Source organism: Orbicella faveolata, unplaced genomic scaffold, assembly GCF_042242905.1.
Source record: "Orbicella faveolata isolate gen_17 unplaced genomic scaffold, um_ofav_v1 contig_48, whole genome shotgun sequence".
NCBI classification, from domain to species: Eukaryota; Metazoa; Cnidaria; class Anthozoa; order Scleractinia; family Merulinidae; genus Orbicella; species Orbicella faveolata.
In genome coordinates this window covers 7,725,937-7,740,000 of record NW_028301578.1, presented here as the reverse complement: position 1 = coordinate 7,740,000, position 14,064 = coordinate 7,725,937, and the positions used below count along the sequence as shown (strand labels likewise).

The window sequence follows — 14,064 nt, the reverse complement described above, 5'->3', positions numbered from 1 at the left end:
TTCCCTTTCTTGTATTGTTGTCGCCAGTTATGACGCTTAACTCAAGTATTAGTAGTGCTTGGGACTTGGATATGAGATCGGAACGTTAGAATTTTGAAGAAACTGAGATGAAAATATTCTTCATAAAGTGACCAGGTGTAAATTCCTTTATCGTTCGATAATTGCTTCTCCTCCCATTCAGTTGGATTCATGCAAATGTCTTTATTATTTTTTTTAATGTTATTCAGGCATGAAGTTTCAAATTTAATTTTCCTTGTTTAAATTATACACTTGCTCATTTTTCTCTTAGCCTTATCTTGCTTTCGCCTGGTGATTACATTAAAAGCTCCGTAAGAACGGAAAGACAAATTTGTCATTAACATTTTGATTGGTCAACGCATAACTCAAGTATTTTTATTTTTTTTCAAATTCACGTTTCGTGCTTATTCTTTTAATGTCCTATACCCTTATTCGTGGACTTGTAGTCATTTCTAAATCAAAACAATTACAAGTACTTACTTGAAAAGGATGCAAACAAGCCACAAAGCAGAAAGACCATCCAAATTGGACCTGTCGGCCACATCGTAAACTGGAACTCTCTTTGTTTAAGATATGGCTGCAATAAAAAAGATATATACTAAGAAAAGACTTTTTCAATTTGCCCTAATTCCTGATTAGGCGAGTTGGGATTTAACATACTGGAGGCGCTTCCCATTCAACCTAAAAAACCGGAACTTTCACAACATCTAAAAAGAGCCAAGTGGTACGGAAATTTCGGGAAAGTTACCTGGAATTCCGAAAATTGTCGTATTCCCAAGGTGCGAACCGTTCAACGAAAATTCCAGAATTCGGGGAGAGAAAAATGACATGGACAGGAAATTCTTGGTAAGAGATTTTCGAAAATTTGGATATACAGATGCATCGCGAATTTGTCATATTTTCTCGAAATTTCGGAAAATGCTGTTCCATTGGCCAGTCGAAATTTTCGAAAATTTAACCACAATTTCGTCTGACAGCACAGCGCACACGATTCTGCCTTTACTGAGTCCTTATATTCTAAAATATTAGTTACGGCGTCTGAAAGAGCGAAGTCGATTTACGTTGCTGTATCTGAATAATCCGGGAGTCCCAAAAACTGAATTACGAAATCAGTTGAGTTTGATTGTATACTAATTTCCAACATTGGATTTTCAGGTGAGTAGCATCCTGAAGAAAGAAAAAGCTCAATTTTTACGATGGCATTCAACTAGAGTACGTTGAGGAGGAATAACAGTTTTAATGAGCACAATGGCAAAATTATAACTGTTTTAATTACTTATAGATTCCTGCAGACCAAGAACAGTAAACTCCCCCAGATTAATTTTTTCGTAGCGACATGAGCTAAACCCCGTGAATTAAATGTTTGTTCATGGCGAAAGACTGAAACGTTTGTGGGGCGAAATAATTACAGCAACTAACACTGAACACACTTTGAAAGTCTGCCTTGTCCACACGACTACAGGGTAAAAGCGATAACGGGATAATACTATTTTAGAAAGTTAAGCAATGCATTCAATCATCTTTCTAACACTCACCACCACGATTGAAGAACACTGTTTCCTCTTAGCCAGGCTGTATCATGGGCCTTGCGGATTTAATATGTAACCATAACGAGATCAGCGGCTCAGTGACAGCTTGCTACAGGCACCCGCAAACTTTGTAGTTAATTTCACACTACGCTGAGCTTCTCGTGGACAGTGCACTCCTGGACAACATACAATACCCTAAATTCGCGGTATAAACCTCCGAGGAGATAACAAGTAAAATATCCAAATGAAATGTATACTAGCATATCACATAACTTTCATCTCTTTCTCGTGTGACTGAAAAGAAAGCGAGGTGATAGGTAAACAAAAAAAAAAATCACCTTGTCTTTGCTAATTAAACTGGCGCCACGGTTATGAGTTTTCTTTTGCTCTAGGCTCATGAACTATTAAAACGACAAGATTATTGAAATTCACAAGCAACTGATGCTCTAAGACATTCTATTCAAACTTTACTTCATCCAAAAAAACAACAAAGACAGAAATACGAAAAAACTCAGTATCGTATCCTATTTCCTTTTGCTTGCATAGTATAGCAACAGTTTTTCTTTATGTTATTTTATACCTTTTCTTGTTATGAGGGAAGCCTCTCTCTTGTGTAGATTTTTTTTTCATTTACTCGAGGTCAGGATTCAACGATCATGCTAAATACTACAGAACCTTTTTTTGTCTGTTTTACAGTTGAACAAAGCTTTGACTCCTTAGACACTCAGGTAAATCGGGCCGTCTCATTAAACCTTCCAATAAAGAGATTTAAGTGGCATATCAGTTCAAGAGCAGTAATTAGTACGATATTAGTAAGACTAATTAAGTTAGCCATTGTTTCGCTATTCGAGCCTGCACTAAATCATATGGCCAGCTGTTCAGACATCATTTAATTTTTTTCGCTAAATGGCCAAAACAATGTCCTGCTGTGACCTTTTTCTACTTTTCTCTGTATCGCAAAAGGATAAGTTTGTTTTTGTCTGTTTGTTTGTTTGCTTTTTTTTTTAACACAGCTACTTTCTTTGTAAATACTACATTTAATCTTCTTTGTTTTGGGTATTTGCCGTCAAACAACAGCTGTGGAAGAGAGCGCGATCATTTTGATTGTCCTTCTGAAACTTCTTACCACAATGAAACACGATCAAAATGCCGGTAATTCAATAACCGAAAGGGCATAGCAATGAACGTCTCAAATACCAAATTTACATTTCCTTCTATTGATTTGTTATCGACTTGAAAGACCAGAAAATTCACTTTAATTGACATAAACGGCAGGTCAGGGTTTACTGAATAAAAATGGTGTTTTTATTTCGTCGTAAATGTGTAACTCTATATTCATTCATTTTTGTGACACTGATTGTAAATAATGATGTGGTTAACCAAAAATGTATGAATTCCTTCATCGAGCCAAATTTTGCTCATTAGAGGCTAAGAATGGTCAATTGGACAGAATTATGGAGAAAAAGAAAGCTTCGGAGAAAATTTTGTGCTTTTCTTAAAAATATCAATTTTTTTTTGATAAACATGGAAAGTGTTTAAGCTTACCTAAGTGTTTTCTGGTGTTTTTTTTTCACTCACTCTGTCCGAGAGAGTTTCAATAGGTGTCATCTATTTCAAGTTTACCACATTACATAAGATATTTTTCAAATAACAAGGAAAGCTTCTCTGGTGCTTTTTTTACTCACTCTGTCCGAGGGAGTTTCAATAGGTGTTATCTATTTCAAGCTTACCACATTACATAAGATATTTTTAAAATAAAAAGGAAAGGTTTGGAAAGTTTCACCTTAAAAATAGTGACTCAACTCTCCTCAGTGATTAATGAAGAGAAGTGCAGTTGAGACTGACCAAATGAGACCCAATCTGAGAATCACAATTAGCTATGGAATTGCTGGGAATAAATATATTTTTTAGAGTCATCTCTACTAGTTGAACCAAATGTACGGCTGATAAACGTTTTTTAATTTTTGTTTATTAATGTCGCCTTCTCTTTGATTAGAGTCAAACATACCAGAAAGCCAAGTTTTAGTCCGGTAATGTGATGTATTGTCAAAACCTTGCGAAAATAGCACTGAATGGTATATCTGCGGAAAAGGCGATATTCTGATAAGTGATCCCATAAGTGGCTCAAAACAGGGTTAAATAAAACTCAATGAATACCAGTAAGTATTACCAGTAGGTATATCACTCGAGTCCTTTGTTGGAAGGTTTGGTTTCTTCAATCGTTCAATCGTGAACTTACGCGTTAATGAAAGGTCCAGTGAGTTAGAAAATTACTTTTGGTTCGGTTAACATTTCGCTATTGTGTGTTTCTTGTAGCATTATTAGGCTACACGCAGAATCACCAGCACCTTGTTTAATTAAAACAGCAAGACAAGTTTTACTCATTGCCTATTTCCTGGTTAATAATACATAGCTTAATTTAATAGTCCGCAGAAAACTTACATTTTGTCATTGTAGTTTGTCAATTTATTCGGTCAACGCATCTGAGTCGGGTAAGTCACAAATGTTTCAACTCTATTTCCCACCAAGATACGCTTACCCAGAACTTAAAATAATCCTTTTATTTTAGGATGACAAATAACAAATAATCAGTAGTTTTCGAGCGCATTTAGATTATATAAGTAGCTATTGAACACCGAAAGCTCTCCCCCCACTGGAAAAATATCTCTAAACAATGAATACCTGTTAGTATTACCAGTAGGTATATCACTCGAGTCCTTTGTTGGAAGGTTTGGTTTCTTCAATCGTTCAATCGTGAACTTACCCGTTAATGAAAGGTCCAGTGAGTTAGAAAATTACTTTTGGTTCGGTTAACATTTCGCTATTGTGTGTTTCTTGTAGCATTATTAGGCTACACGCAGAATCACCAGCACCTTGTTTAATTAAAACAGCAAGACAAGTTTTACTCATTGCCTATTTCCTGGTTAATAATACATAGCTTAATTTAATAGTCCGCAGAAAACTTACATTTTGTCATTGTAGTTTTTCAATTTATTCGGTCAACGCATCTGAGTCGGGTAAGTCACAAATGTTTCAACTCTATTTCCCACCAAGATACGCTTACCCAGAACTTAAAATAATCCTTTTATTTTAGGATGACAAATAACAAATAATCAGTAGTTTTCGAGCGCATTTAGATTATATAAGTAGCTATTGAACACGGAAAGCTCTCCCTCCACTGGAAAAATATCTCTAAACAATGAATACCTGTTAGTATTACCAGTAGGTAAATCACTCGAGTCCTTTGTTGGAAGGTTTGGTTTCTTCAATCGTTCAATCGTGAACTTACCCGTTAATGAAAGGTCCAGTGAGTTAGAAAATTACTTTTGGTTCGGTTAACATTTCGCTATTGTGTGTTTCTTGTAGCATTATTAGGCTACACGCAGAATCACCAGCACCTTGTTTAATTAAAACAGCAAGACAAGTTTTACTCGTTGCCTATTTCCTGGTTAATAATACATAGCTTAATTTAATGGTCCGCAGAAAACTTACATTTTGTCATTGTAGTTTTTCAATTTATTCGGTCAACGCATCTGAGTCGGGTAAGTCACAAATGTTTCAACTCTATTTCCCACCAAGATACGCTTACCCAGAACTTAAAATAATCCTTTTATTTTAGGATGACAAATAACAAATAATCAGTAGTTTTCGAGCGCATTTAGATTATAGAAGTAGCTAATGAACACCAAAAGCTCTCCCTCCACTGGAAAAATATCTCTAAACAATGAATACCTGTTAGTATTACCAGTAGGTAAATCACTCGAGTCCTTTGTTGGAAGGTTTGGTTTCTTCAATCGTTCAATCGTGAACTTACCCGTTAATGAAAGGTCCAGTGAGTTAGAAAATTACTTTTGGTTCGGTTAACATTTCGCTATTGTGTGTTTCTTGTAGTATTATTAGGCTACACGCAGAATCACCAGCACCTTGTTTAATTAAAACAGCAAGACAAGTTTTACTCGTTGCCTATTTCCTGGTTAATAATACATAGCTTAATTTAATAGTCCGCAGAAAACTTACATTTTGTCATTGTAGTTTTTCAATTTATTCGGTCAACGCATCTGAGTCGGGTAAGTCACAAATGTTTCAACTCTATTTCCCACCAAGATGCGCTTACCCAGAACTTAAAATAATCCTTTTATTTTAGGATGACATCGTTGTCATTATTACAATAACTCGCTCATAAACATGGTTACTTACAAAGTGCTACTCGCCACCAAATAACCTTCTTCCGGTCCATTTCGCCCTTCGGGACGAGACTTAACAGCAAAGTGATATAATTAAGTAAAACGCCTTTTTTAAATTTAATTATTAGACCTCCAACCCTAATGATTACTACGCCCCCAGTTAGAGACCTCACGAACTCCGACTGGCGAGTGATTGTTCCCTCCAGTGAAAACCATATGTAGACATCTCTAAAATGGTAGCTTAGAAACTTAGAAATTTACCTGTTAGTTGATATGATTATTAAAATGTTGTCCCCTTTACCTACATTGTATACATTTGTTTCCCCCCAGCTAAGGGATGCATTTTGTCTTTTGGCTGTTTAATTTAACTGGACTTATATATTCATTGTTCAGAGTGGAAACATGCTCTGTTACACCAGCAGTTTTACCACGCAGAGGAAGTATTAATTAGCAAACGCTTCCTTATATTTATTTTGCAATAACTGATCTTACGCCCATCCTAAGAAATTGAAAAGGTATAACAAGCAATAGATTGACATATTATTTCTTATACTTACTCAAATCGTGGAAGCTTTATAAAGCAAATTCTCTTTAATTGACTGTGCTTTAGGCTGTTAGAATGGCATCGTCTGGAAAGATAACAAAAGCAATAAAAGGACTTTTTTTTCATGCTGACTCAAACCGGGCAAGTTTTATAAAGCAACGTTTCTCTTCTATTGACTGTGCTTTAGATCACTGCAATGGCATCGCCTCACCTTAGATGTTTTTAATCGGACGTTTTGCAGTATTTTTCTCAATTGATAATATCGTAACTACTTAAAGATATTTGCAAATACGTTTGTCGGCAGCCATTAATTGTTTTTCTTGTTTACCAAAATATTTCATATCGCACGACATATCTATCTTATTTTCAACTCGAGTTTCATGTAAGGTATGCTTAAGAGATATATTGATGTCCTGGTAACAGCAAACATCTCTGCGTGTTTCTACGCACTTAAAAAAAGTTTTGTTCTCCTTTGTTTCAAATCGTGTATTTTTAAGGTGGATTTCGTTGAGAACATTGACCACAATCCAGAATTTTTTAGTGTGGGAATGGCTCTTGAACTATAAATGCTTAACTTTAGGTGTACGAAAAATTATCAGAGATATATGCATATTCTAAGCTTTCTATTTTAATCAAAAAGCTTCAATCAGAAAATGTTATCATCAAAAACTTTTCCTACCCTTAAGAAATGGAAATAGTCATGTGCTGTTTGCAAAGTCTACTTCAGGCGGTAGTTCTGTTCAGTTTTCAAAGAAAGCTGTAAACTAAAGCTGCACCTTAAGTATTTAACTTCGACCAAACGATGACAAGAACCGCAAGTATAGTTGACTTGGCATAACTGTTCGCAGAAACAAATAAATTGAAGGAAGTTCCTCAGACTAAACACAAAGGTAATTCTGCCTGTACGTATTCTTTGTTTATCTCATCTTTCATATCATCGGTGATTTTGAACAGAAGACATGATTTCCTTGGTAACCAAATACAAATGTTTCCTTTCTGATCAAGTTTAAGTTGGATTACATGTAACAAATAATCAGTAGTTTTCTAGCGAATTTAGATTATATAAGTAGCTACTGAACACCGAAAGCCCTCCCTCCACTGGAAAAATATCTCTAGGCGTCGCGCTGTTTGAAAACCATTTTGGAAACAATTTGTCTGCCAGGTATCATCCGCACGTTATTAACGAATTTGACTATTGGTACCTGTCAGTTTCCCGTCTAATTAGGACCGTTGAAAAGCAAACACAGAAAATACGGGCTCTCATTCTTTTCGGAAACGTTTCTAGAAAAGACGATCTTACCTGTTGCTGAAAATTTTCATCAAAGTACAGAGTGAGCAAGACAAACAGTAGGTTTGTATCTCCTATTTGAAGTTCCTCTTGATAAAGTAAGCTGGTACTATACACCTTGATATGCATTAGGATATTTTGTTCTCAAAAACATATTCGTTATCCTCAAGTAAAACTGAATAAGGTTAAGCAAAGAACATAATTCTTCGCTATCTACAAGTTGTATTGAAAACCTCCACTATAAAGGGAAGTTTGATTAGTCACACACAGTGAAGGTGCAATTTCGACTGAATTGCTCTCGTCCTTAAACGTGGAGACTGTATTTTTTGACAAGATGAGGTTACTACAGACTGGAAACTACGGTAAAGCAGCATTGCGAGACGCCAAAACCTCACGTAACTTTAAGTGGGCAATACGAAATAGCTATGTTAAACAACAGTTTATTTTTGTGAGTCTTTAATATATAGAAAACTAGCAATAAAACTTCCAACTCTGTTCATGAATTTAGTCACGTAATTTTCCTCAACTCCCTTTCTAGTTCTCTTTCATCGATGTAGAAACAGAAAATGTCATTTTGAGAAAACACCTTGCACCGTAAGTATGCAAAAAAAGTACGCAAAAATGAGCTACTAAGTGCAGAAACGGAACGGAACGAGGCTAGAAATATTTTGACCGAATAGAAACAAAGACAAAATTTAGCGACGAAATAGAAAAAATGGAACTCTCTTGGATGCGGCGGGGTTCCATGGTAGATGTAACAAAGCGATTTCACATAGAAGCTTATCAGGTCGTGAAGAAACAGATACATGTACAGCGTGGAAAACAGTAGCTCAGTTTTTTTTTTTCTTGTATATTTTTTGTCTCTAAATTGATTTTTTTTAACAAGCATCAGCTTGCTTCCCGAAAGCAACTTTCGGGAAGTCTGTTTGTGAGAGCAACATGCTTTCTGCATGTGCAGATATTTTAGGGAATAATTGTGAATTATGAATTGGCGCTTTAAACTCTACAAAACATAAATTAGAGAACAATCGAGATGTGAGCTTTCTCTCGCATTTACAACCCTCTCAGCGATTTTTGATCCGAAACGGTGTTTTCCTTTGGGAATCACTGAACCCAACTGACCCGTCACAGACCTTTCAGACGCAACATAATAACTCTCTACCTAATTACGGACGAAAAAAATTAACCAAGCGGAAAATGCATCATACCATCTTCTCATCCCTTGCCAAGTATAGCACAGATTTGTTTACGTAAAGCGCCCACGCTCCTGCAAATGTAAGTTACAAATTTGAATTATTCATACCAAAACCTTAGAATACATAGGATAATGTTCCTCCACGTACTGTTTGTTTATTCCATGTTATAATTATTATAGATAGATTTTTAGAATCACTGAATCAAACTAACCCACCACAGACTTTTCAGACGCGAGAAGTTTTCTTGTCATTGGTAATGAATGTTTTTGGTTATAATTATTGTTTTCTAGGTTGAACATGGACCACCTCAGTTTTATCTTCTCCTTGCTGTTAATCTTTTCGGTTACTACTACTACCTTTGGATCTGCGCCGATCAAAGCAAACGATCCAAATGGAGAGGTACAAAAAAAAAGAATGACCTGTGTTATTGCTTTTCATCAAACTTTATGTTCGCAACCCTAAATGGCGTCTCTCTTAAAATGTCCATGATATATTTGGTCCGTTTTACGCCATTAATGAAGTTATAATTTTAACACAATCATGTAAAATGTGAAAGAGCATGAACATTAGCTTTAACAAATCGAGGTGCTTTTTAGAATCTGGCATTTATGCTGCGACACACTTTTGCAAGAAAGTCAAATTGCAACGGCCACAATTTCATTGAAATACACAAATGTACCTGTAAAAGGATTTTATTTATATTTTTAACATTTTATAAAGGGAGAAAAACGTTTTGCATGGGTCAGACGCTAAACAATAAACGCTGAACCCTTGGATATATTTTTCTCCACATAGGTACTAGAAGAAATGCCCAAAACCAAGGTGATAACAACTTTTACTGGTAATAAAAATGTGTGAAGGGGCATTTTTGAAACATTGCTGATTCTTGTTCTAACATTTTAGCTTTTTTTTCCTTACAAAGCGGGGAGCTGAGGCATTGTTAGCAGATGTTGGTCTGGCCCGCTTTCCTGAAATGGTTCCCAATCGCCAGGTAAAAAGATATTAATGTAAGTTTTTATTTTGGAAATAGAATTTTCTTACTTTTCGCTTCATTAATTCAATCATTGCGAAACTACTAACCGCAGATCACATGATCTGATTACTGCTGGGTCAAAAACATGCTTTCTTTGACACTATGAAAGGAGTAATAATTATTTAACAAATTAAATTTACTTTTCTGTTGCTAATGCCCCATATTACTTCATTTCTTTCACTGTTTTAAAAAAGTAACATTTCACAATATTTGATATATTTGGCACATGAATTTAGTAAGTGATCGATTGTTGAAAGCGTGTGAAATTTAGCTTCTCGTTATCTGTGTTTAACCGTTACCAGTTTAGAGATAGTGGATATCACGGAATATCCTACCCGTCCCTGCATTTCCTCGGTATACACCCGACCCTTTTAGGCGAACGTGTATTCCAAGATAATACAAATGATAAGTGGAATATTCCATGGTATACCACGAGAGGGCGTTGCATAACTGTCTTATACCACGCCATAGAAATGCATTGGCAACGCAATCAATGTGACGTATGCGCGTTGCATGATGGGAAGGTTGATGCAATACCGTCGAATATTCAACGGGTTTCCTGTATTGCGATTGGCTGTACTTTCTATGGGAGATATTCGGCCATGCTATTGATGCTATAGTTACATAAGGTAGTTCTAAAATCGGCTGATAACAAAAGAAGAGATGAAGAAATAAAACCAACTGAATGAGCTGACTGTTTTACTTTCTGCTATATAGGAACTGACGGCCCTTTTGAAGCGATCTCATAAGGCTGAAGCTATACCGCAGGAGCCGATGGACTTGGAAAACCAAGACAGCGAAAAGCCCGAGCGCAGAAGTAAATGATCTTTAGTAATTGTAGTTAGTGGACGGACACATGAAATGAATTGTCTCGATAGTTGTAAAGCCGAGTTAGAGACGGTCGCAGAAAAAAAGAAAAACAAACAAACAAACAAACAAATGAAAACATAGGAAGTTGCAACTCCAGCTAGGTTAGCCCCCTAAAGATGGCAAGGGCTTGCACCAACTAGTGAAAGTAGTCTGACACTAGCTAGATGTGGTTTGCCCGCCTGGGTAGGGGTGTGACGCGGGGACACTGAAACCCTTACCCTATACTAGGCCATGATCAGCTTGATTTTGCGACCCTATTCTGGACAAGGTACTAAAAACCGTACTCTATCCTAGACGAGCTATTTCCCATGCTGAAACTTTATCACTATCGCAGTCCAACATACGTTAACTAAGCCAATATCTTGCAAAGTCACTTTCGAGTTTTAATTTCCATTGTCGAACCCAGGGTAAAGAACCCTGTTCTAGACTAAATTATATATACTGGCCACTTGTCAGTTAAATTATACTCTACTCTAGACCAAATCTATTTGTCCCAGACTAAATTGCTTGAAAACTATTCCCTTCACAGCGGCACAAACCCACACAGCTTATCTTGGGAGTCTCCCCCCCCCCCCCCACCCCACTCCGGTAATAGTTTGTCATTAAACGAGTAACTATACAAGTTATGACTCTCTATCTGTCCCGCAACGCTACGCTTTCGAAAGAGAGTCCCTCTTCCGTAAGCGCAAAGTTGCGCGACAGAGAAAGGGCCAGGCAAGATTTGTTCGAAAGGTGGATAACGCCCTCCTCCGGATAAATCCCCACTGTCTAGTGGATAATACAATTCAAGAGTTTTCATTGGCTTAGCCATCATGGGTCTTAAGCCATGCGTCCTAAGTATGCAAACGCGTCATTTTTGGGGGCCTTTTAATGTTTATTTTGATCTAGTCTTCTATATTTTAGGAACGTTTTTAAAACAACAATTATTCCAGTCTCGCTTGTTGGATATGAGGTAATCGTAGCCAACGAGGCCCTGCAGGCCTCGTTGGCTATTTACCATCTCATACCGAGCGCGCCCTCGTGGAATAATTGTTAATTGTCCGGTGGAAAGCGTTATGTGGACCATACAAGTAACAAGTCGAGATATTTGATTCGTTGATTTTTACAAACCCTTACCAGACGTCTTCTATATGCTTCCTTAGATCGCTTCCACTTCTGGTAAGGTTTTAACAAGATTTCGGTTGATACAGACTCTGCAGGGCTTTTATTAAGATCTCACTTGCTTGCTCATTTAATTTCAGTTGCTGCAGGAACTATTATTGCAGGTGCTCAGCTTACAATCGGCCTGCTGAAAAGCCTCCTAAATGTCCTCAGTAACGTAAAACGCAAATGCGCCGTTGGCCTTGACAACGAAAGTGGATTTAGGTGGCAAGAAGGTTCTACCTACTTTTCTTCTGGCACTGCAGATGAAAACCTGCCCTATTCTGTTCGTGATGGTAAAAAGTGAATTTAGCATTTACAGAGGCTCGCTAGTATAGTAGTTATCATGCTTGAACTTGACCAACACAATATGACCAACACGACCGTTTCACCCTGTTAGGCATCAAGGGAGGCAGCGTGGCGGAGTGGTTTAGGGCGCTGGTGTTGTAATCTGGAGGTCCCGGGTTCAAAGCCTCCACCATGCCACTAGCGGGATTTGTTTCTCGGTATCCCTCAGTTCAAATTCTGGGTCACGGTTTGTAAACAGCCAACTGGTCTGCCTTCTGCCAGTTGGATTTTGAACTATGCTACGTTTATTTGAAGCGTTTGTTTCCTTTGTTTCAATGGCATGCCTGTAAAATAGCTAAGCTTACTGCTTGTATAGCTAAGTGAATGACCACTATAAATAATCTTCACATTTACATTACAGTTTTATTTCTATTTAGGTTTTTTTTCGGCAAGATTCTTGCACAAATCTTCTTCCTTCACCTTTTCGCGCCATGCTTGTTTTGTTACATGATTTTTCAAGTGATATCCCCATTTTTCAGAATTGGAGCCTCTGAAATAGGACCGAGATTAATAATTAAGAAGGAAATCAAAACCGTTGTCAACAAAGCGCCCAAGAACATTTTCAAGAACAGTTATTGAGCTCGGTTATCGCTAAATATTGTGATTCGTCAGTGTCTCGCAGAGGAATTATTTTCCTCTGTCTTCGGCTTTGGCAAATAATTGATCTGCTCGCCACTAACAAATCATGATATTTTGCGAGAACCGAGATCAATCATTTTTAATTGTTTCTCCGTTTCTTCTTTCTTTCTTTCTTTCTTTTTCCTTTTTTTTTTTCTTTTCTATTTCCACAGGGTATGCCGTACTTTACGGGACTCGCAAGACCAATGGACCGGTCGCAACGGGAGTTGTCGGAGTCCTGTCCTACTACATTCCAAGCATCGACAAAACACTTGCTGTGATGTGGTCTGTCCCGTTTGATTATCACTTGCACGAGAACTGGTGGAATGCTAAGCTATACCCTGGAAACAAACACGCCAACCATAATCAGTACGTAGATTTGTATCATGACGCAAAGCCCTTCAAGGCAAATGGTTGGCATGGGAGATTCCTCGGTTCTGGTCTAAAATTTTGCGGCTCTATGTCCAGCTCTGGTCAAGCTACCTTGGAGATCCATGTCCTGAAAGAAAGCGAAACTTGCGAAAGCGAAACAAGCATGCTTGCCTCACGCGCTCGCATAACCGGTGTCAAGAAGTAACAGGCTGTATTGTGTAGTAAGTTTAGTTAGGGGGTGATGGTTAGCACGGTCGGATCATTGGCTGTATGAAAGATTTCTAGTTGAAAATCTGTGGGGCTTATTACTAAAGAGTTGAAGTGACAAATAAACGTACGGGAAAAAAGAAACTAGTATTTTGTTGTTTTTCACAACTGAACTTACACCCAAAAGTTAAATGGGTTAGTCAGGGGAGCTCTTCCTTAGACGCCGATGGCTTCCTCATTTTAACCCCTAACTCCTAGTTTGCAGAAACTTTAAACTCCCACAATAGAGGGTGGTGAAGTGAAGGGTGAGGGGGGGGGGGGGGGAGGGGCGCAAGATTACCTTTCACAGAAAATAAGTTGGGCCTTTCACAACTGAATTGTTTTGGAAAATAACGGTTTGTCGGCAACTAGTTCCACGGGGAAAAAATTAAGCCATTCCCGAATCACGAAATTCCCTTTACCCCGTAACCAAAACTTTTGTGCAACACCGAGCTAAGTTACAGAGCTATCATGACTAGAATGGTTCCGTGGAGAACTGTTCTGAAAAAAATTCATTGAACTAAGTGCAAACTAATTTACATGCATTTTTTTATTCTCCCTTGGCCGATAATGTGAGTGAAACTTCATTGTTCATCAATACCGAAATTCTAGCCAAGTACCTCTGGTTTCTTTCAATCTTTAAGGTTTTCTTTAGTCCCTTTGAGAGCCTTATAAATA

General features: G+C 37.5%; 2 protein-coding genes across 6 annotated transcripts in view; one reads left to right on the top strand and one right to left on the bottom strand.

Moving 5' to 3' along the window:
* The window catches only part of LOC149096320 (uncharacterized), a 3,189-nt gene extending 1,128 nt beyond the window's left edge, over nt 1-2,061 (bottom strand). The window contains exons 1-2 of one of the 2 annotated variants that reach the window (XM_089281035.1): nt 1,554-2,061; nt 499-595 (exon numbers count right to left, since the gene is read on the bottom strand). In XM_089281035.1, the coding sequence (XP_089137161.1) occupies nt 499-562 (64 nt within the window). In that variant the 5' untranslated portion in view covers nt 563-595; nt 1,554-2,061. Of the gene's footprint in view, nt 1-498; nt 950-1,553 lie in introns of those variants that run through there. The other variant, XM_089281034.1, reaches the window with a different exon arrangement.
* A 3,521-nt stretch (nt 2,062-5,582) lies between these two features.
* On the top strand, nt 5,583-13,491 carry LOC149096319 (DELTA-actitoxin-Afr1e-like). Of its 4 annotated transcripts, XM_089281273.1 has the most exons (8): nt 7,417-7,626; nt 8,102-8,157; nt 9,050-9,158; nt 9,555-9,581; nt 9,682-9,750; nt 10,510-10,609; nt 11,904-12,098; nt 12,942-13,491. In XM_089281273.1, the coding sequence occupies exons 3-8, from the start codon at nt 9,057-9,059 to the stop codon at nt 13,343-13,345; spliced, it is 897 nt and encodes a 298-aa protein (XP_089137399.1). In that variant the 5' UTR covers nt 7,417-7,626; nt 8,102-8,157; nt 9,050-9,056; the 3' UTR covers nt 13,346-13,491. The 4 variants fall into 4 exon arrangements, with proteins under 4 accessions (XP_089137400.1, XP_089137401.1, XP_089137399.1 ...); XM_089281274.1 differs by lacking the exons at nt 7,417-7,626; nt 8,102-8,157 and adding an exon at nt 5,583-5,614; XM_089281272.1 differs by lacking the exon at nt 8,102-8,157.
* The last annotated feature ends 573 nt before the right edge of the window (nt 13,492-14,064 follow it).